We start from the raw sequence: 24,178 nt of genomic DNA, 5'->3' as shown, positions 1-24,178 counted from the left end.
TTTTGAGGGCAAGGAATTGCTATCATCCCTACCCACACGGATCACGGGTAGAGGCAAACTACAGGCACCAGACCCGTGAATTGCTGCTGGGGATTTGACCCACCCGATAGAATCGACAGAGAGCCACACAGCACGTGAAGGCAGCTGAGCCAGACAGTACCTGAGAAATGCATTTTGTCTGCCTCACTCTTACCTCCCCACGCTTGACCCTACAGTCAAGAGAAGGAGCAGCCAACGTGCATCCACCACAGGATGACCGGCGGGTAAAATACGGGCTGCTCTCCACCACGAAGCCTGAATTAACTGCAAATTTCAGAAGCTCTTTCCCAGTAATCCAGGCTTCCAAACACCGTGCATATAAACTGCTCTTTACAACCATTCAGAGTAGGTCTCAGTGTGTCCCAAAGTGCCAAACAATGAAGCTGAGAGCTCTGAGCTAATCCAACACTTGCTGTACAAAGGACTGCCAAACTGTAAGTAATTGCAAAAATCTAAGCACAATTAATATCTTCCCCCCCGCCCCTCAAGGAAGACAGAGTAGCAGCAACAAAAGGCTATTACACTTTAGATAAACGTGTGAAGGATTATGATTTCCTTTTAGATATAAAACAGAACAAAAACAATTTGTTTCAAGGACAGAAATTCAAATAAGCAAAATTAGAGAATCTGTTTCCTTTGATATCCATGTCTGCATTTCATTGCAACCTATTAAACACAGAGGGCTAAGGCCTTCTATTTCTCAAGGAAGTGTGAAAACATACATATCACAACCTTACACAAACATTCCCACATTAATATTTGCATTCATTTTGTTGTAACATCTACTCCATACTCCCCACACAACCGTGCCACGGAACAACACCAGGTATTGAAATGGTGACCTGAATTTTTCTAAGAATCCGTTAGCAAATTCATCTGCACGTCCACACCCAGGCGTGCCGACATGGAATACAGCGGGAGCTGTGCCACGGGGACAGTTTTGCTGCTAAATCCAAATTGTGATGGAGCCGTGCTGGAGGGGGTCCCTTGGAGGGATGCCAGCTGGGCCCGGAGGCACAGCGCAGGGCCCTACCTCCGTGGCATTTGTAGCTCTGCAGGAGATACGACCCGGGAGGCCAGTTGCTTTCCAGATCATCTTTCCTGGTCTCCTTCAGGGATTTTGGTTCAGTGCCACTAGATGCTGCCAAGTGTCCCTGGGGCCTCAGAGCAGCTGCCCGTCAGCAGCTGCAGGGCAGGGCCCGGCCAGGCCCTGCGGCTCCCACTGCCGAGCTGATGCGGATACCGCTGCTCCCTCGGGTTTCTTGGGGAGCAGGTATTGCTTTTCATGACAGAATGAGTTGTGTTTTCAGGAGCCTGGGCTGTATCTCCAGGGGCTGCAGGGGCTGTGCCCTCCAAACCAGCACAGGATTGTTGGTATTCAAGCATGGCACCACATTCAGTGACACCTGAGGCATACTCCTGTCACGTACGAACACGGGGCAGTGTGAGAATACAACATATGCAAGGTAAAAAATCAAAGACTGCCCCCCGCAAAAAAAAAAAGAAAAAAATCAACACTGAGATTTAAACAAGACCAGGACGTGGCCACAAACACCAGCATGGGATCTTCCACATGGAAGCTGTCAGCACTGGTCCCAGCATAGGATTCACCTATAGCAACAACCTTCTCCCAACATCTGGCTACGGCAAAGGATTTAACATTGGCAAAGGACCATGTTGTCTAAGTCAGCTGCATGCAGTCACCCTGTTTTGGAGGCTTATATCTATAAATATCCATCTCAGAGCAACAGAAAATACCCAGGCCCATGAGACATCTCAGTGCATTTGCTGGGGGACACGCAGGGCACATCTCACTCTCATACCAATCCCTGTGATATTGCCAAGTGTTTGGATGCTGCCATGGCAAAGGCAGCCTAAGAGCCCGAACCACACAGACAGTATCGGTGGAACCCACCCTCAGCTGCCTTAGAAAATGGGTGATCTGATCACTGCTCTAGAAGGAAGGAGTGAGCAATTCCTGGGAGTAAAGGATCTGTCAGATGTACTGGGGAGGGTCTGACTGAACCCAGTCAGGCAGACATACAGACAAAATAAAGCAACCTCGAGATTATAAGAGCCGTGCACTTACAGCATTTATATTCCTGTTTATACAAGATTTTTCAGCAGATCTCGTTATTTAAAATCCTTCAAACGGCCCCATGTAAAGCTGTGAAAAAAGTGTTAAGGTTTCATTCCCCCAGTGAATTCTGCACAGTGGTAAAGCACTGTTTTCGTTCATTGGGCTCAATACAAACCCTGACACATCACAGGTGATGCTGTAGATACCAGGCTCTCTAACAGCCTACCGTGTATGTTTTGGCATGGGCTGTCTTTGTGCATGCATGTTTCTTACAAGAGATGGTTTGCAACAGCTTTTATGCAATGGTAACGGTGTTAATGTTTGTCTCTGCTTCCCAAAACACAAATTATACCCACTTCCCCCATCTCAAGTAAGTAATGTGACCCAGAGCAATGCCTTGAAAATTTGGAATAATGACTGTAATCCTCAGAGTTTGATCCTGTGAGACTCTAGCTGCCCAGAGCTCCCATATAAGCCATCCAGCAATGAGATTACTCTGCTTCTGGCAAAGGACGCTTTATAGCACCTCACAGGACTGAGCTCTGCCTGGTCTCCTGAATCCATAAACCACATGATATGGCTTGTCTAAATCGCTAACCAAAATCAAATCAGATCAAATCATGCACTGTAAGCGTGACAGCCAAACAGAGCCCTTAATCTCAAATAATACAACAGCAGCGCATAAAAAGCAGGAGTGATAGTGCAGATAGCTTTAAAATATATTTTTGCACTGTACAGCAGCCACAGGTTGCAAGCCTATCACTGAGGGCTGAATCCTGAAGCCCTGCAAGATGTCATGGTACCAACGAGGGGGAAAGAGTATGTGCTGGCCTTCCTGACTTCTGCCAAACCACGAATGCATCTCCACGGATGCCGTGCCTGGGGAAAGCCCCTTGTGCAGCTCTGAGAAGTGCTGGTAGCAATGCTATCAAGGAAGAAGGTTGGCACGTGGTCAATTCCCTTCGTCCCAAGCTTTCAGCTTCTTTTGCCCAACCTTTGCTCTAAGTAGTCTGTCTGCAAAGAGAAGCCCTTATGAGTGTGCAAAGAAGGGCCGAGCCCTGCTTAAAGCAGGGTAACCCCCTCTGCACTTAGGGTGGAAGCAGAAAAAACACAAATGCAGACAAACAAAAGCAAGACTACATTTTCAAACAGCAATACTAAAATATGTAGTATCTGTAAAAGGAGAGGTACAACAGAAGCATCACTAAGAAGACACCTCACCTAAATCAGCATGTAAGGACAGCTTTAATTGAGCCAGCAGAGGTATAGCTGGCAATTAGCCCAAAGCAACACAAGGTCTAGTCACCAAAACCCCAAGACATTACATTGAATATCTGCCATTGCAGCTCCTGCATTTCTATCACTTGACGTGACCCAACAGAGATGGGAACCTGAGGTTTATGCTCAGCTCGGTACTTCCATGCACAGAGCGACTGCCTCTGCAAAATGCACTGCAGTGACGCGGTCAGGTCTGAGCAGCTCCCGTGTGAGACACGAACCAGGTGAGAAAAGGGACTGTTACTCAATATTGGAGATTCAATACCTGAGGCTGTGCCTTTCCGAACACTCATTCATATGTGATTTCAGTGACTGTGTATAATCTTCCACAATAAAGTGATATCCACAGTCAGTGGTGGTGTTGATGTTAATTACTTAAGTTTAAATACAAAACATAATGAGATGCTGTAATTCCATTTTCAGACAGTTTTACCCTGAACATTAAACAGCATTCAGCTTATAAAAAAAAACACTTTAGCACAGTCATCTTAAGGGACTCGCATGTTTTAATCATCAGTTTTAATTAGGCTAAAAAGTAGAGTATAAATCAAGGCCCTTTTTGAGGCACTCTCAAAAGGCACAAAAAAGGTTCCATTCTTTATCTGACTGAAGTGTGCATTATGCTAAAGTGCTAATGAGAGCAAATGAGAGTAACTGAAATCAGTCTCCTGTTAATTTTCATAATTTGTAATAGAACACTTTTCTAATTAATAATAGACTTCTAGAGACATCTATGTTAACAAATAAACACGTGCTGTACTTCTTTACCTTTCTGGCATCTCTCCTCAGAGAGATGAGCAGCACATGTAAGGGTGATTTCATACCTTGTTTCCTACAAGCAGGTTAGCACTGAGAACTTGCATTTCTCCAGGAGTCTTTTGATTGCACTACCCTGTCCAATCATTTGTGAGTCTACTTTAGATGATACTGATATTTTGTGAGTCTGAGAGACCCAGTAACAGCAACACAATTCTGCATCCAAATATACACACAGAAAAAAAAAGGGGGGCTTTACAGCAATGTTTGTCCAGCAGAATTTTTAAGAAATAACACATAAAAAAAATAAAATGCATTAATTAGGTTTGAATTTCCCTGTCTTTGAAGTCTACAGCTTAATTATGTTGCTTACCTGCCAGGAGCTGACAGGTGACACAATAGTCCGAGTTAACCTATGCTATCAAGTGTATCATGGAAGGATGCATTTGTGTGCCTTTGGTACCTGAGGATACCAGAGATCGTTAATCAGACACCATAGGTCATGAAAGGTTGCGAGGCTTTCTGCTGCTCACTCTGATCGATTTTGTCTTACACAGCCCTAGAAGTGCATTAAAAAGAGAAAGGCAAATCATCTCATTCAACACAAAATCCACAACGATGAGGCACCCCAGTCCTTGCTGTCTCTTTGCCATGTGAGTCCGACACATCACATGCGCAGTTCCCATGCTTGCAAAACCTGTCTTCCAGCACAGAGCAGCCTTAGTAGTCAAGACCGAATAACAATCAGCGTGGTAAACAAAAACCACTTCTGCTCCTCAGATGTATTTTGTTCTAGCTAGCACCCAGTTATAATCTGTTCATTGCATTTTCGTGTGTAGCATGATGAAAAAGCTGCTTCCTATACGCTACTTGTTATTTACACATTTCTGCATGCTGTTGCTCCGGCTCCCTGAAAGCTGCTGCACGCTGACAACAACAAATAGCATCAAACACTGCTAGAAGGCAGCGTTCATTTACCAAACTACCCCACAATGCAAATCAATCGATTGCATTCCTCAAGCATTGCCCACATCAGCACTGCAGAAGTCAGTTGTCAGGCCTAGATTTGAAAGCATTTGCCTTGCCCTCCTAAGACAGGCAATTTCATTTCATTCTCATTTGTTTTAAAACGCTGTAATCTCTCTCAGAGCTCATCGCTTCTCCTGCCTGTTCCAGCTCCCTGACTCAGCTCACGTTCCTGCCACGCATACCACCAGTGCTTCTGAATGGCACGAGCAGCAAAAGGCTCACGACAGAGGAAGGGGCACACTGCTGAAAGGCAGAGAAAAGCAGGATGGCGGCAGTGGCATGAAAAGCAAGGAACATGAATGTAACCAATTGCTTTGGGTTTATGCATGCAACAGCTCGACTCCTACCAGCTCTGTAAAGAGATTTTCCTACTGCTTTATTGCTATACACTATCCGCCTCACATGTCCTTTACAGCCTAAGTCCTTACTCACATAACTTTGGACAAAAAAGGTGCAGGCGGTATCTCCTTTGGGAAGTAGCCAGAGAAGGGCTACAAAGATGGTGAAGGGCCTAGAGGGGAAGTTGTACGAGGAGCGGCTGAGGTCACTGGGCCTGTTCAGACTGGAGAAGAGGAGGCTGAGGGGAGGCCTCATGGCGGCCTGCAGCTTCCTCACGAGGGGGAGCAGAGGGCAGGCGCCGATCTGTTCTCTGTAGTGAGCAGTGACAGGACCCGAGGGAATGGTGTCAGGCTGTGACAGGGGAGGTTCAGGCTGGCTATCAGGAAGAGGTTCCTCACTGAGAGGGCTGTCGCGCACTGGAACAGGCTCCCCAGGGACGCAGTCACGGCACCGAGCCTGTTGGAGTTTAAGGAGCGTTTGGACTGTGCTCTTAGTCATAGGCCTGAATTTGTGTGTAGACCCGTGTGGAGCCAGGAGTTGGACTGATGGTCCTTGTAGTCCCTTCCAACTCAGAATCATAGAATCATGGAATATCCCATGTACATCTAACCGCACTGACCACACAGAAGGGAGTCTAGCTTTGCACACTACATTCATTTTTATCAAACTAAGGAGTCAAATAGCATGAGTCTTACATGACACAAACAGGAGAACAAAGCCAAGCTTACTGTGAGAGGTAACTTCATACACACACACATCACCAGTTTTGGTGTGCCCAGCTGTATGGTGGTTCTGTTTGCCTTACGGAGACAGCAACTTTAAGCCATGTCTTGAAAAGGTTCACAGCACTGCACTGAGGGTGATACAAGTTTTGCTTTTTTATTTTTAAATGGAAGTTGAAATTCTAAGGTAATCACTTCTAAATATTATGTATTTTAGTAAAAACACTAAAAATCACAAGGCATGCCACAATATGTCACAAGATATAATTTAACCATGTCAACTTTGATGCTACGGGAGAGGAGATGAGCTTTTTCTGCCTAACACGTGATGCAAGTTTTTCAATTTAGTAAGTCCAGCCACCACAAAGCATTTCTAAAATTTTTAAGTGCCTTCTGTAAGTTTATTTTGAGATAACGTAGGAGTTACAAATAACTGGTTAGACTGAAACATTATTAAAAAAATCTAAAAATGAAAAATAAAACATTTTGTTTGTACTCACGATGAAATATAATTTAATCCAAGGTGGTTTTTGTCAATAGGTTTCCTCCTGGTTACAAGTTTCAACTTAGAAAATTGATCCCCCACCCCCCAAGGATTTAAAGAAATAACTATTTTTCTTACTTTATGGCTCCAATTTCTGGCCTGGCCTTCAAACAGAAAAATCACATTTTTCATGTGGATTTGTTTTTCTCCGTCCAATGAGGGCAAATGAAGCGTAAGAGGTTTCCAGGAGCCTTCACAATGATACAGAGCTTTCTTAACAAGCACATATTGAATGTGTCTCCACCAAAACTCAGCCAACAGCTGGCTCTGATGGGGAAAATCATGCTACGGTAGGAAAAATGTCAAACCTCAAAATAGGAAATCTTATTTAAAAAAAAAAAAAAATCATGAGTAAAGTGAATTATTCCCTCTGTGAAAGTTTCCAGCATTTTTATAGAGTGTCTTTAACATCAGGAGTTTCAGGAACTATTTGCATCTTAGCAGGGATCTAAGTGCATATGCTGTTTCTGATGATGACCCAGCTTGTTATTAAAATAGCTGGCCCAAAATTAGGGGAATACTTAATAAGACCCATTAAAGACAGAACTTACTCAAAGCAAATATTTTTCCTGGATGATTTTCTTGGACTTGCCCAAGCTCATTCTCCACGGAAGTGGGAGGGAAGCCGTGCTTAGCTTAGGCTTCAGCAAGCACTGGGGTGTGATGAATAGCAAGACTGGATTTGACTGCTTTTACCTCGGTTCCTGGGGGAAGCATAACCCCGGCATCACGTCTCTTCCGTCTCTACTGATGCACACACAGACCAGCTGTTGCTCCCCTTTAGATGCCACCCTGTAATACCACTCCAATTACCAGGCAAAAAAAGTTATCAGCTAAGGTAAGGAATGACACGAACAAGTGTGTTTTTCTGACTGTCCCCTCAATTTATGGTCATCCAAAACTGGGCAAAGAAAGGAGGCAGCCTATCTGGTAAACAAACAAACGAATGAAGGAACAAATAAACTCTCTGAGCTTCAGGGAAATGGCAGAAGACTGGCAGGGCATGAGAGTCGTATAGTTGTACTTCTTCCCTACCTGGGGATCACCTGAGGAGAAGGAACCTGGTGATAAGGAAAGGCCTCACCTGAAGCACTGACATAACGTGTTCAGAAAGCAATCCCCATCGTTTGCACGGTGTAATGCCTGGTGGTGGTGGTGCTGCTGCTGCTGCACAGTGTTCCCAAAGGCAGATTTAAATTATTACAGTGGCAATTCCTTGGTTCCTTCTCACAGCAGCCCAAACTAAGTCACCTTTGTGAGAGATCGCAGCTGAAGCCACAGTTGTGAACATTACTCAGTGCTAGGAGTGCTAAGACGCACAGATGCCTGCTCCCTCTTCACATTTTTCACTCTAACTTCTGCTTTTTAACTACTAAAATACTACTCATGCTCACATCTCCAAGAGCCAGCTCAGAAGTTTCAGTACATATCATCTAAGAATACTACATCGTTACCAAAAAGGGAGAGCTGCCCACATTTCAGACACATTCACGCCGAAGCCCCATGTGGAGCCGTCGAGTCGAAACCACAGCATCCAGAAAAATCTAACAAAGACATTTGTTGCAGGGAAGACAAAATAGTTGATCGCACCCCCACCAAGCAGATGGAAATAGCAACAAATGACAGATAGGAATAGATGCTGGCATAAGAAGATGAAATGAAATGAAAAACTAAATGTACTAAGACACTACGTAGCCTGCAAAGATGTTATGCTAGATGCTCTGCAATTAACTAACAAGCAGCCTTTGGCTCCCAAGACTTCGTGTTTATAGCACCTCAGCAACGGGTGTCATTTTGTCAGATTCACCATGCCAAGGACACGTGGATTTTAACATTTCGCTATTTTTCATTGTTACCTTTGCAGACTTAAAACTTGCATTAGAAGCAGAATTAAACTGAGGTAAAATCAAAATAGCACAGAACATAAATATAAGCAGCACTGAGCATGTCTATAAAGTACGGAGCACAGAGGGTATCTTCATTGTAAATTCACATTGATACATTCCACACGTATGAAATTTAAGGGACTCAAATTATGATTTAAGTGGCATACAGCGCAGTCTCAAAGAACATTGTTCTGTTTCTATTTTATGAGATTTTATTGAATTTTGCCAATAGCCTGTGAGAATTTCCACGTGATCTCCTGAACTGAAAATAAGACTTCTCTGTCAAAAAAAAAAAAAAAAAAGCTTTGTATAAACACATTATGGTATTTTTCAAAAAAAAAAAAAAAAAAATTCAAAGCCTGGGAGGAATTAGTTTTTTGCAAAACACAAGAACTAAAGTATCAGTTTACTGCTAATTCACTATGCTGCAAACGCCCGCCCAAACGCAAATAAACGCTGTGTCCTTTAGGTCAGGTAAATGAAAATAGTCTTTACAACCTACTACCAATAAAAGGCATCTGTCAAATTTGCAATACAGAGATGAAAAGCATTTGAAAGTTAAATCTGAAACCCCAGACTGAAACAACACTGTGCTTTAATTTAAACACATTACACTGCATGGTTATTATTAAGCTCTTCACTCAGAGTGTAATTTAAGTGCCATTTTGATATTCTGTTTGAACAAAGAGGTGTCAAATTAAGGAAACTGGTGTCAAGTCCAGAAGCTTTGGGAAAATGAAGCTCTATGTGTAATAGTACCCTATAGAGTTTCATTTCAACAGCACTGTCGCATAGCTTCAACGGTGTTGAAGCATTTGCCTCATATAGACCCCCACCTCTATGAGCATCCTCTTTCTGCTTAGCTACGAGTGCTGTTGACAGATTATATAGAAACAGCTTATTCTATACAACTTTTGCTGCAGTTTTCATGTGAAGCACAGGACTGTGAATGCCGTCTGCATTGCTAGATGTGAAACTGCACGCTGACACTGACAGACAGCCCGTGTTTCCCTTAAGGCTTACTTGATATTCAAGGCTACCGAGTACCGCGGCCCCTACAGGGTTCCTCAACCTTATGATGCAGAGAAGGATGAAGGTGTTGGGCCAGCAGATGCCATCCACGCAAGGAAGCAGCAGGCAGCGATGAACCAGTCAGAAGGAATGAGGGTTTGGTTTAGTTTATTTTGGGGGTTGTTTCATTTTTAACTTGTTTTGGCTCCTTCTTTGAGGATATTGAAGCTAATAGGAGCCTGCAGACTATGTCTATTGGTCAGTGTCCCCCTAATCTTTTTTAGTCTGGTGTCCAGTTGGATCCCACTTGGGAAAAATGACAGAGGGCATAAGTTGATTTCTGTAACTTTCATGGAAGTGAGCAGTGGAGACAGATCCAGTGAAGAAAAGAATCCAAAACAAGAAATCAGTCTCCATTACTTCCTCTGCCCATGAAACAAGTTATGTTTTCACAATGAGAAAGCTTGTTTAGTATCTCCCCTAAGGAACACCAGGGAAACCTCTTCAGACTATTTCCCAGAAGTTCAGGGAACTTTTCTTAACTTTTCTAACATTTCAGGTCTTTTTGCATAGAATACAGTTATGTGAAGAAAAGAGTTTCCCTGATACCAATGTATGATCTGCACTGAAGCTGCCAGAGAAAAGATGGTTTCCTATGTTCCTTTCTTCTTGCTAAACAGATATATTGCTTGTGGTGTGCCCGTAATTTCAGCTGGGGCTGCTGATGTAATAAACTATTTACTACAGCTCTGAATTAGAAAGGGAGTCAATTAGTTAACCGGCCATCAGTTAATATGCAGCAAGGAACAACGCGAAGAAAGGGATTGCTGGGAAGAACACAGCTCCCGAAACAAAGAGTGTGCGTTTACACCAGACACCCCTGTATTCAAGCCAAGAGCTCGCCTCAGTGAACGCCTATTTTAATAGATAAGCGGTCACATTTGCTAGACATCCTGTTGACACCTATTTAATCCTGCCCCACTTTGGCGTGACAGTCTTGTGCATTCTGCAGGGTTCAAATGAGTACTCAAATGTATTCAAAGCATTATAATGCAATGTATTTGAGGGCAAAAAGGCAAAAGCTTTGTTTCCCAGAACAAAGCCTGAAGGGCAGCATCCCCTTGAGGACCTCGCAAACAAAGTTACCCTGGAGACAGTCTCTGAGGAACAGCCACAATTTTCAGCAGACCAGATGATCTTCTCGGTTCGGTATTTTAGGGGGGGGGGGGACGGTCTCTGTCCATTGTCTTGGAAGTAGGAAAGGAATGAAGGTGAAAGAGGGAAAACGAAAGTTGATAATTTTATAAGTTTTTTAAGGACCTTTATAATGAGAAAAGTTATTTGCTCCCTCTACAACACAAGAGAATCATTTTACCGGCATGAAATACATAGCATTTATAGTTCATTCGCTTTCTTTGCGTGGTTTTCTCCCAGATTTTGCTTTGAACTCTATAGTCTAATAACCTAATAAAAGCAGAACTTGATCAACCTCTCCGCTGAGGACTGGAAGACCTTGCAGTGTCTGCACACGAGCTTTGTTTTGCACAGCTTATCTTAAAAGGGTCAAGTCCAAAAGATTTGCCATAGATGTGAGACCGTGTTTAAGCTTTTAGCAAAATGCTTCATTTACGTGACACCTCACGTTTCATCTTGGGGCCTGAGGTAGGTGGCACAGACACTTCACTCCTAAAATTTCTTTTAAATTAAACCTCTCCCTGTTATCGATGGTATCCCATTTGACACCTCCTCTTTTGACCTGCAAAGTGAAGGTGGGTTAACCTCAGGAAATGCATTTTGCATGAAGAGACTGACCAGCAGAGGAAAACACCCGCCGGGAGCTGTGGGATTTGCGAATCACCTGAGCCATCACAGCAAACGCTGTGTCAAAATAGATTTTTTAGGTTGTCAAGGCCACCTATTCAGCTTTCTAAACAAATATTCCCCCACGCTTCCCCAGAAAGAATACATGTGCTGTAACACTTCAGCACAGCTCCGGCTAGTAATACCAACCCTTCCAGGTGATGCATCTCAGTGTATACGTCTCATATGTGTTTTGCTTCCTATGTAAAGCTGTAGCAGTTTAGGCATTATTACTCCAAAACCAACAATGAATATATTTATAAAAAGCAAGGAATATTTGACAGCTTTGCAATTACCACCTCTGTGAGATTTTCAGATCGCCATATCCCAGTGCAAACCATCGAGCTCGCAAGCTGTGGGGAAGTGTACTGAAATGGTTTTGGCATCTAAGCTAGCTGCGAGTCTAGCTTTCATAGAGGTCTGTAACTCGTAGCTCCCATTGACTTCAAAGTTTACCCTTTCTAATGCATTGCATTTTTATGAGTGCTAGCTAGACTGATCCCATCTCCTTGTATCAACTTTCTTGTGCCCTAAGCTTGTTCCTGTTGAAGCTTTTCACTACAATAGCGTTCCAGAGTGATATTGGATACGCCATCCCTCCTCAAAAGTTATTCTTGATTGCATTTTGCCAACTGGCCAAAAAGGGGATAATGAAGTTCAACATGTCAGCACTCCCCCAAGAGCTGGAGAATTTCACATCTGTCATATATTTACCATCCCCAAAGAAAGAGGCTGTATTTGTACAAGGAATAGGGCCTTGAGAAACAGGGTCGCACCAGATGTTCCAGGGCTGCAAGTCTGCATAGCCTCAAGATGTAAGGCTAATCGGTACAGACCCTAAATAATTAAGTTACTATGCTTCGTGAGATCTGCTGGCTACTTAGAGGAGAAAGACAGCAATTCAATGCCGTAGTGAGAGAAAGGCAGGAAGAGCTCAAATATTATATATGGGGATGGGAGACAATCCAGCATTACTGGGGCGGACAGAGCACAGGACACAGAGCATCAATCCATATCAAGCCAGGCATCAAAACAGACTGGTCCTGCCCCCTGAAGACTGCTATGAAGTTTTTGGCACTAGTGCTACAAATCATGGCACAGAGCAAGACAGCCTAAATCATCCGGGTTTCTGCAAAACAGGATTCCCGCCTCCAGTTTTACATCAGTTCCCCAAGGACACTAAACAGAGCATACAGGTTCATCCATTTTGTTCTTCATCTCCTCCATCTTACTCTTTTCCACCCCTTTAATCTACGGCTCCCGTGAATTCAGACACGCTCTGAAACGAGGACTGTGGCCGTCAGGATGCAAAAACACGCTCGCAGCTCCTCGTGGTGACTGTTTTGTGCCTGGAGAGGTAGAAACGCTAAGCACATGCCAAAATCCTCTCACAACTAAGTGCTCGTCACCTCACACAATTTACAGCCAGACCTGTTTTGCCAGACAGCACAAAGTTAAGGAAGAACTTTATTTTTTGATGGCTGTCTGACACTGTAACATACAACTTCCAAGCCCTTTTATCAGCGGGGCTTGGAGGCTCTGAGGTGTCTGCTGATGATATGAATTCATTATACGTTTGGCTTCCGATCAACAGGCCTGTTTATTTATTTATTTTTCTCAATCAAATTAAGGAAAACAACCAAACATTATTAGATTTCTTAGGCCGCAGAATTCCCCCAGTGTAATATCTAATAGCAAGATTTTTAATTGCATATGCCTATAAAATTACAAAATGCAACGACAGGCCGCATTTCAAGTCACGCCAATGAAATGAAGGCTTGAAAAAAGTTCCTTGCATTATTCTAAGTTTAGATAGATCACCTCTCTATAGGTGTATTTGTATATGTAGTATGAAAATTATATATGAGCACAAACACACACACCTAACATACACAAAAAATTAATTCAGTGATGTGGATTTCCCTACAGATATGACACGCAGGCATTCTTCCCTAAAACACGCTACAAATTACATACGCATAGATGTGAGCAGCAATGCTAGGAAGATATTAAGTGAGAAACAGGATTTGGCCACCAACCTGTCTCACAGAGAACAGCCATGCCTCTACTGGAGGAGTAAGAGGGGGTCCTCACAGGACCACCTGCTGACACCAGTGCTGACTTCTCCCCTACAGCAGGGGAGCAGACACGTAGCAAAAGGGAAATGCCGCATTTGTGAGATGTGCATGGTAGGTAACCTGGCATGATTACCACTGCCTCTGTGGAGCACCACCCCAGTTCTCCCTGACTGCAGGGAAACCACTGCCCTGTGGGTTTGTTCCTCTGCACCCCGAATGCCAAAGGATCCCAGCTCCCTGCTCAACTCCAACTTGATGCAGCTAGCCTAGGCAGTCTGATGTCCTTGCTTGTAAACCAACACACATATTTCCCCTCCAGCCTCATAGAGAGTGGAGCATTACATGAGATTCTGCTCTCTTGATACTAAATCAACCCTTATTGCAGCCTCCAGCATTTCAGTAATAAAACTAAAACACTGCGAATTAAAAATTGGAGACAGGTCTTTGAGCAACAAAAGCCACAGAGAAAAGAAGAAGAAGAAAGAAATACATTTAAATCAGCAGCACTGATGACTGCTAATTGTTCCTAGAAGAGCTTGAAGGGGAACAGCATCCCCTGAGAATAAGGACTGCATGCAGTGCTGCAGTTCTTGGGGCAGGTGAATAGCCCGTGACCTGGTCAGCTCACTGAGAGCACTAAAATTTGGGAGAAGCTTTTGCAAACACAAACCCAAGGTGTGATCTCTCCCAGGTTATGCTCCAGCTTTCCCCTGCCCTCTGGGCTGAGTAGACCAGATTCAAAGTACATTTATATGGAATGCCTAACTTGCATGGTATTTGGATCAAGCCCTAAAAAACTCTGTATTAATACGCCATTTATGTATGGCTTCATGTTCTGGAAATTTAAGAACATCAAACAATTTGACTTTGAGCTCCTAGAGCCCACCAAGCACTCCAGTTTCTCCAGATTAGGACACAAGAGGCAGTAGCAGTACCAGAATTACATACATCTATCCCATACTTCTTACTCTACACAACCACCCTAACGCACAGACTGACTCATGGACCTTTGGCATCTATGAACGTTAAGTGAATCTGAAATTTACACCCCAGGATCTGCAGCAAGGCACCCAGCACTTTTAGCCACTTCAGAAAGCAGCACCACATGGCAAAGCACAAGGAAATATGTTAAAGAAGATATTTGGGTCCAATTCCTTGAGTTTAAGGTGTGTGTTCAATACCGCACCGTGACTACAAGCACAGTAATCCGCTCCTACATGCTTTCGGATGGGCAGACCGCAACATCTGCTTGGTGCTGGCTGAAAACCTTTTGAGCATCCCCAGGCTTGGAGCAGATTCACAAGGGGACATAGATGGTCCTGCCAGGCACCGGGTGGGTAGTTCAGGTAGCTGCCTGGCACCAAACGATTTCCTGGAAATCATGGAAATTCCAAGCGAGGGAAAGCAATCTAAATTCCCTGACACGCTTTTAATTTCTTCCCTTTCCAGAGTGTCTTTCCCAGATGAGTTGCTCGTTGAGCAGCAGGAAACCTCTTCCCGATTCAAATGAAACCACATTACCAAACAACAGAACCAATTCAAGAAATTGTGATCACTAAAGGAACCGACTGAACAACAGTGAACGTGCCCTAGAGTAATAAACATCAGATGGCTCTGGGATTCACTTAACATGACTGCAGAGTTGATAAAATGGATGTTAAAGATTTCTTCTAGGGAATCAGCAGTTTCATTTGCAATAAAGAGCTTCTGCTTGCTATTAGTGCTGGGCCAAGGGTGCTCTTTTTAACAGAGGAGAACAGCAGATTTGCCCCGATCCTGGGGGAGCAGGTTAGCAGCAACTGAGGAAGTGGTAAGAGAGTGAAGGAGGCCATCATTCATTCCCCCATTCACGCTCTTTTCTCATTTCAGCTTCAAGTACCTCACTGTGCCCAGCCTTTGAGGATGAAAGAACTAGGGCCAGATAACCCTGAGAAGTACTTTTTTTCCCCTCTCCAACTCCCGTGGTTTAAGCTTAGCTGAAGTTATTAGGAAAAGAAACAGGAACGACATCCCATCTGTGGGAGTACTCACTTCCAGAAAAGATGTGCTACAGATGCAAGTTTTCGGCCCTTTCAAATCCTATCCATGGCTGCTGGAAAGGTGGCTTTGCCCCAGCACTGCACAGCTACGTTGGCTGTGAAACTGTCTTCAGGTCCTGCACCTCCCCAGGCATCAGGGAGAAGATACAGCCTTTTGGCTCAGCCTCATCCATCAAAACCCTGCACGCAGCCCAGAACAGCGGGCTCTCTCCATCCCCTGGGGTAGCTTCCTGACATCTTCACCGTATACAAGCTTTATCAGGAAGTTTAATATTAGCAAAGTATTAGCTAGAACTAACAATGAGCCACACAGGTTTCCATTTTCCCACTTCGGTAATAACGCAATAGGTGAAAGCAAACCAAGTAGGCAATTGCCTCCACTACTCAGTATGAGTACGGTATGAGGAAAGGGAAGCTGCCTGTTCCTATTCCTCTTTCTCTCTCTCTCTACTGCACTAGCCCTACTTAATCTTGGCACCAGTCCCTTTGGAGTATCCTACATGTCCAAAAGGATGGAGACAAGCTGTCCTCTCATGTCCAGAGGTAGCTGCAGATGTGATAACCGTCCTGGTGCTGCACGGTACCACTGGTTGTTGGCTAAGGAATGCCTGTATCCTTAACAGTCAATTTGGACCCAGTACATTTTTTTTTTTTAGTGCTGGTTGCTTGGGATTATTAACTCCCAAAAGTTGTATAAAAATACCATTCTGACGTATTTAACTGTGAAAAATCAGTTGTTGCTGTTGTTTTTTTAATTACAAATAATGTTTACACCTAAACTTAATCCGTACTAATTATATCACAGGCAGTTACGGCTTACATAGTATTATTATCATATATTTTTCACTGGGACACTATAATGTTCCTAAAACCCAAATATCCACCAAGAGTGGAATTGTCCTAGCCCCACTAATATCCCGACCAGCTAGAAGTTTCTGGGATTATGAGTAAAACTGATTCAGAGAATAACTCTCTTGGAAGAGTCCACTTTTAATAGCTATTGCATATTTATTTTGTGTTTAGGCAGGATGAGGAGTAGTCAAGGACAGGACTAGGTAATGGTGCTTGCTATCCAGGGATTTCTGCAGAAGAGACACACCAGGATCCGCGTGGATGAAAAAATGCAACATTCGCCTGAATCACGAGAGAAAGAAAAAAACAGGCACTTCTCCCGAGACCCTGTCATCTAACCAATCGATGTCCCAGGTATGTTGGAGCTCTTTTATCATATCATTGAAAACAATTCATTGATAGGACAGTTTTATCCCAGCTACCCTTAAGCAATTAGTCCCATCAGCCTTGTTTCTCCAGTGCTTTTTCACCCTCCCGCAGACAACCCATCCTCTAGTCACTCATCACTCGCTAGGACCTAAACCCAATCTGCCAGCAGTAATGAGTTTCTGATGTGCACATTTGCATAGTCTGAACTGAAAAGAGATTAGATGGCTCAAGAGACCAGTTGGGAGCTAAGGTTTCCAGATCAAACCAGACCATGTCAGGAACAAATAAACCTAGCCATACTACTTGGCAACCGCTCGGCACCTGAAATGAAATGAATAGGAGGTGGTGTTAGGTCAGTTTTTAGATGGCAGATGTCTGCACCACAACACCCATTCATTCATTTCCTAGGGCTACTAACTACACAAACACACCTAAAAGCCTATAGATGCCCAGATTCAGCAAAACTTCTTCCCTGTTCTCCCAGAGCTCCTTATCCTGCTTTGTGACAAGATCTGTGTTGTAATTCTCAATACTGTGTTTTGAAAGATAACTTTTCCTAACGAAGTTCACTAACAAAAACAGTTTTATAATCCCAGTAAAATATAATGGGAATTAAATTATGGTACAATAATTCACACTTAGCTGCACAGAGGCCATTTGGCCTTCATCTTTGTGCCTGAATGTGCTGGGCGTGAATTACTACACTGTAATTCACATGCTGTCACATCTTATAGCTCAATTAACACTACAAAAATCAGAGTGCACAGAGCTGGTCACTAGAGATCAGAAACCAGCCTTGTCAGGAAACAGTTACAAACGCGACGAGCACCAGAGGTTACAGGCCTGCAGGACAATACAGCTCCCCACTTCCTATTGCGACCAGAGCAAGAACTCTTTCTGTTGCTGGAGCCCACAAAGAAACGAGCATGTCCTGCTGCTCCATGCCATCAATATTCCGAAGGCTACAGGAAAGGATAACTTCCATACATTACTTTGGTAGCTCCAATCCTACAGCTTCAACTTCATTGCAACTACGGCTGTGCTGATGCCTATGGGTTGCATGGAAAGAGTGCTTTGGTGCATAAGCACCTAACACTGCAAATGGCAAGTGAAAATGGAAACAGATCCTGTTTCCTTCCGTAATGTAGGAAGATGCTATGAGCACTTGCCAAGCACTGGAAAAAAAAAGGAGGAAAAAAAACAACAACAACATACACACACACACACACACCAAGCATTATCAGGTTAAAATCTCCTTCTTCATTTAGTGTGAAATTTAGAAATGAGTAAAGTGGGTCTGCACACAGACCTCTGCTCATGCTTAATGGTTTAAGTGAGAATTAAGTGGTGCATAGAGTCTTTGCAAGGTTGAATTTCACCCTCTGTCAGCTTATAGATTGGTCAGTCATCAGATGGAGAACTTAATACTCCTGATTTTAGTACGCTCCTACTAATGAAAGCACTGTAGTATATACACAGAGCAACCACCCTCTTTTATCAGGGAAAGCCTTCCTTGATCACTTGTTCTGCTGCTGGAAAGGTGGCACTGCTGCAGGTAATACAAATTGCCAAGAATAGCAAATATTATAAATATTTCAAGGATGATTAATCTTTTAGAACAATGAAGTTAGGCAGAAGCCTGGAAGTCAGCTTGGCTATTTCACAACTAATAAAACATGTCTCTTGTATTTCATTTTGACTACATGAAGAGTATTGTACAAGTATAAAAGAAACACAGTATGTATTTTAAGCAGTGACAGCATTTTCACTGTATTAAAATAGTAGTGAGGCAAATGTTCAGCTCACATTAAACGGCACTCTGTCACTGAGGACCAGCTTGCTAGCATCATATATTCCCCCAAGAAAGATAATGCTGCTTGCCTTAACAGAATCATTGTCACCAGGCAACTGCCAGTGCTATTCAGTAATAAATATTTCCACTGTTCCCACAGAAACTGGCTCAGCATCTCGACCTGCTAATGCCTAGAGAGATCAGCTTAACCTTCCAGGGCCACCTCCTCACAAAGACACAGCCGTACCTCACCATCGTCATCTCCCAGAAATATCGGGAAGATGCTGCAGAAGCGTAGAGGGGCACAACAGTAGACCAGACGAGGCTCTTTTTCTTGCTTAATTGATTTGACAAGACTTCAAATTTTGTTTTCTACTCTGCAAACAAATTAGTTCAGCCCCATCTTTGGGGAAAAGAAATCTTTGCTACACCTGCACCTTGCTCTATGATCAGATGACTCGTCTCACCTATCCATGCTGTGATAGCAAAAACTACTCCAGTGTTAGAGATCGACTGATCTGTCAATGTCAAGCTTGGCTTTGGTTATATTATCACCTAACTTCTTTTTTTGCTTCAGCCTTGTTGAGCTTTGGACAAGTGTATGGTTCCGCCCCTTCTCCCAAAATCAAGTTTTATATGGAGAATAAGATTTATAAGCCTAAGTAATCTGAGGAATCACTAACTAACCCCATGGATCATCTGGAGATACAGTGTGTAACCCACTAACAAATACAGTGTTAAAACATGTTAAAACATAAGAAACAACCCCAACCACACTGAAGACCCCAGAGGAAGAAGGAAGAAACCCCCACCACTGACACTGGGTTTTGCTCAGGCAGGAACCTGGAGGCTGATGGTTCCCTCTCACAATGCATTGGCAGGACGAGGGCTTAGCAGCAGAGGAAACGGGCAGATAGCTATGCCTGATGATTTGATTGCATTTGTAATGATCCCCAAAAGAAATCGGGCACTTTGAGCTATTGCTTCAATCGGAGTGATAAGCAGTTGTTCTATTTTCGATCAGACTACAAAAGCATTACAGTGACCAAAAAACCCTCATTACTGGATCCTCAAATACTGTATCTTTCAGGTGTCTGTTGTGAAACTATTTGCATGATACAATCCCTAAAAACAAACAAATAAACAATAAAACAATCTGATGGGATGATAAAGATCTTGGGATACAACAGGCCTTCAGCATTCTTCCGAAACCTAAGATAAGTTACTTGGTTGAAGACATGCAAAATTTCATTTTACAGTATCTTTGCTGCCCTGCTCTCAGCAGCATGCCGTTTTGGATCTTGTTATTTTTATTATCATTTTTTTCCAGTAGCCTGGAAGTTTTAAATCCCAGCCCTCAGCCACATATGAGCATGAAAGCAGTGTGACAGAGCAAGCGTACATCTCTTCGGGCTCGCGAGCTGAGCTGCTGCCTGTCACGTCTACCTCATTTTGGGTGAACTTTGACAGCACTCATTTGTCGGTAAAGAGAAATCTGTTCTGTTTGGGGTCAAGGGGAAGAAGGCTGAGGAAGATGAGAACAGCTGCTCATTCCTGCAAACGCCTGTGGGAAATCCACACATTACAGGATCGGTTTGCTCAGGTGTGCATGGGGTGGACTTTTCTGGGAGCCCAGGCTTTTGGGTGCTTTAGAAAAAGACTTTAAACGAGCAGACAAGAGGTGGGGGTGCAAAAGCAGAAGTCCATTGCAGAGTCTTTGCAAAGACTGACAGCATTTGCTTTGTTGTTATTTGCTATTTTTGTTGTTGGTGGTGGTGGTTTTTTTATTACTATTATTATTTTTTATTCCTGGGCATTGTTGTTTTCTATCTCAGTTAATTCTCTGATTTTGTATATCTGGTTTAGTTTTATTCAACAGATGGATTTACAGACTTTGCTGGAGCTTAAAAGAGGGGGAGAGCTTCCTGGGGTCTTTTGCACCGGTCCACTGGCACACAACGCTATTTTCCAGTGAAGTAAAGAGCAACAGTAAAGAAAGCATGCACTACTCAAATCTTAAGTATTTCACATGTTTTGAGCATTTTCTGAGCTATGATTCAGAGCAGTCTGGGCAAAACCAGACATCACAGTGCCTCTGCATTTAGGATACAATAGATTAACAAAATCACCAAGAAACTGCAAGCATTCAAGACTTGTTTGCCTGTCATTACTGCTGCAGAACAACAGCAAGAAGACACTGTACCAGGGCAGTATTCTGGAGGATTACTTTCCATCTTGCGGATCACTGAAATCATATAGCTGTTGACTCAACGCTTGTCATAACCCAAGACAGAAAGTATACCCCCAGAAATGGGAGCTAAAAAAAGAGTCGGTCCTGTCCCACGTCCTGCCTCTCTCACCAAAAAAAGAACAAAGGAAAAAAAATAATAATTTATGGGATCTATCTATTATGTAACAATCACTGCAGATGAAGAGACTGTAAACTCAAACAGGGAATGAGATGTAGTGAGCCATGAACTGCAAAAGCAGTTTGTATCAACTCAGGTAATCGCTGCAGGACAGGAGCCCCTGTCCATGACACAGGGACTCAAATGTTCGGATCCCGTTAAACAAAATACAAAAGCGTTCTATGTGTAATGAAAGGGGATTACTAGAATGGAAAAAACTGAGCAGGGCTTAAATGGATCATTTTTATATGCAAGGTGAAGTTGAAGGAACAGAAGGAACAACTTCTGCATTGACACCGTCTTGCCATCTGCTTCATGCAGCTTTCTGTAGGTGCTTACAGGGGGAAGGGCAGGGAGGGAGAGTACCTGAAAGCCATCAGATACTCAGTGTCTTATTTCAAAACCTTGGAAGCCGTATTAGACGATTTACTTCAACCTCCAGTACAACTCTAATGCACATGCCCTTTGTTCTCCATGGGAGACTGAATGGGTTTGACTGCCCAGTGCTGGCTGATACCAAACATACTCTTATCATGACACACAGCTATACTGTAGTTTTTTTCCCTTTGTTTAGGATCAAGAACATGCCACTCCTAAAAACCAGACACATGCTCAGTACCTGCTTCCCTCACAAAAAGCAACAGAACAAAATTTTGAGATGCTAACTGCATCTTGGTCAATATTAGAGAACAAAATAGGAAGAACTAAATTTGATTCCAAGTCCTTGTGCTCAGGCCAAAGGTCTTCACTATCCAATACTCAAAAACATCTAGGAGCCTCTACTGCACTCTTATTAGCGATTTACAGGGATGAGAAAACATGTATGGGTCAGATTTACCGCTATTGACTGCTACCAAAAAAAAAAAAACAAAAAACAAAAAACAACAAAAACAACACACCAAAGAAACCCACCCCAAAACAGACAAACAAAAAAAACACCACAGCAGCCATCCCATATACCTACTTTGCAGAAAAGCATAAAGATCACAACTCTAACAACGTTTCCAGGCGCCTAGTTTCTGCGTCCCTGGTATTTGCTCATCTCTAGCACGACATGACTCCTAAGATACTTGTGACATTTTCATTTCTTGCAACTATCATGCAGGATTTTCCAGCTACAGTGGCACTTTGATTTAAAAACAGAACCGCCAGAGGCATTTTTAAATTGTTAATTGCTTTAACTGTTAATATTGTTTAATTATAAAGATTTACAAAACAATTTACCATTTAACTTTCCTAGAAAAGAATGGAGAGCACTTTTCCTAATAGCTCTTTCCATTCCACCCCAGTTGGTTTGCTCAGTTTAATTATTCATTCTAATTTTCAAGTCAGTGAGGAGTTTTGCTTAAAGAATGATAGTACAGATAACCTTTGTGCACAAAGGTGTTATAAGTGATATGAGCAGACAGGTTGTGCTCTAGAAATAGATATGTTCAGCCAATTACATTGAATTCTTTTTTTTTTTTTTTTTTTTAGCCTTCTTTGCTGTAAAACTTCACTTTAGAGTCTTAGCACATACACAATAGATGCTGAGCACAAAGGCCTTTTTTTTTTTTTGGCATTTTCAATGCAGAGGCACACAGACTAAATACAAGAAGTCATCTTATTTACAGACATGCTCCCACTGAACTGAAATTAAAATGGGATACTCAGTGGAGCTCACCTTCCATTTGGGCATCAAGTAATTAGCCAAATTTTCCAAAGCTCTGCTCTGACGATTTAGGAACCTAAATCGAATACTGAGATTGATTACTGAGAACAGGAGCTCCTGAACCCTTTAGCATTTAAGAAGTCTGGAAATTTACTTGTGTGCCCTACACTGGGGTTTCTCACATTAAAAACAAAAGCAAACAAACAAAACAAAAACAACCCAAGGCCTTGAAGTCTTATCCCAAGTAATTAATCGTGTCATATTTCACTTAACTTTATCCTGGCTAATAAAATAAACAATTTTTTCCACTTGAAATATACGTGTATATATATAATGGGCACTGTAGGCAACAGTATGCTGTACGCAGACTTTGGAGTGAGAGCTAATATAGCCCCACAGCATAGCACTGGTGCCTTAAGATCTTAGCTCAGCTCTCAGAGGCTGCCTGGTTGCATCAGCACAGTGCTACAGCTACTGACTGTGTTTCCAGGTGGGTTACACGGTACACCAGGCTAAAGGCAACCATACTGGTTTTGGTTCTCATGGTCTGACGTGACAGTGATTAAGATCCCACCCTTGCTGGAGCTGTGGCTAAAGAGGGGGACACGGCCCCCTATCGAACAGTATTCACAAAAGGGAAAATCATTTCCATGCAGAGGCCAGGAGAGACAATCCCAGCGACACACATCCAACAGAGTAGGCTTGGGCATGAGAAAGAAAGTCTGCCTTATTGTAGCACCTAACTCAAGAACAGAAATATTTCTGTGACCAGAATTCTTTGTTTCAAGACTTAATTAGTCGTAACATGGCCTGGGAATTCAAAGACCTTGGGGTGAAAGTGGGAAGAGAAAACAACATCCTGGAAAAAACAGATTAGGTAGAAAAAGTAGAGACATAATCTTTGCTATTTTCCATTCTCTCCCCGTCCCGCAGGCAAATTTCCCCATCTCTCACTCACCATGAGCTAACGGTGTGAAGAGCATTGTGAAGAACAGCAGCTGTGATGACCACATGACTGTGAAGGAGGGCTTGAAAGTATCCCAGCAAACAAGAGTTCAAACAAAACAAGGTGAGCGTCCTCCTGCACTTGCTTCCAGCACTTCGACTGTTGGCCTTCGACTCACATCCGAGAAAGGGGAAAAAGCCAATCAAAAATTATAATTAAAAAAAAAGCAATAAAAAAAAATCCCACAGACAGTATCCAGAATCTGAGACCTAGAAATGAGAAAGGAAAAAAAATGTAGTTAGTAAAACACTAAGATTTTCAATCAAGTCTTGCTGCATTTCTCTGCTGCCAACAGCTGTAAAGGCAAACATATCTTCCCCCCAGCCCTTCAGATGTCCTTTATGTACAATAGGAATTAAAACTTGTCTCCAAGAGAGACAGTTTGTGCATCACTAATATTCCACTTCACCTCTTAAAGCAGGGCTTAAGGCAGCGGTTT

General features: G+C 43.0%; 1 protein-coding gene across 1 annotated transcript in view; it reads right to left on the bottom strand.

Moving 5' to 3' along the window:
• The window catches only part of ADGRL3 (adhesion G protein-coupled receptor L3), a 264,971-nt gene that overhangs the window by 52,234 nt on the left and 188,559 nt on the right, over window positions 1-24,178 (bottom strand). Inside the window, exon 3 of the mRNA XM_035325512.1 lies at window positions 23,692-23,948. Coding sequence (XP_035181403.1) covers window positions 23,692-23,746 — 55 coding nt within the window. The 5' untranslated portion in view covers window positions 23,747-23,948. The remainder of the gene's footprint in view (window positions 1-23,691; window positions 23,949-24,178) is intronic.

The sequence above is a fragment of the Oxyura jamaicensis genome, chromosome 4 (assembly GCF_011077185.1).
Source record: "Oxyura jamaicensis isolate SHBP4307 breed ruddy duck chromosome 4, BPBGC_Ojam_1.0, whole genome shotgun sequence".
Classification (NCBI taxonomy): domain Eukaryota; kingdom Metazoa; phylum Chordata; class Aves; order Anseriformes; family Anatidae; genus Oxyura; species Oxyura jamaicensis.
The sequence above is the reverse complement of the archived record's forward strand: the minus strand, read 5'-3'. Positions and strand labels throughout refer to the sequence as shown.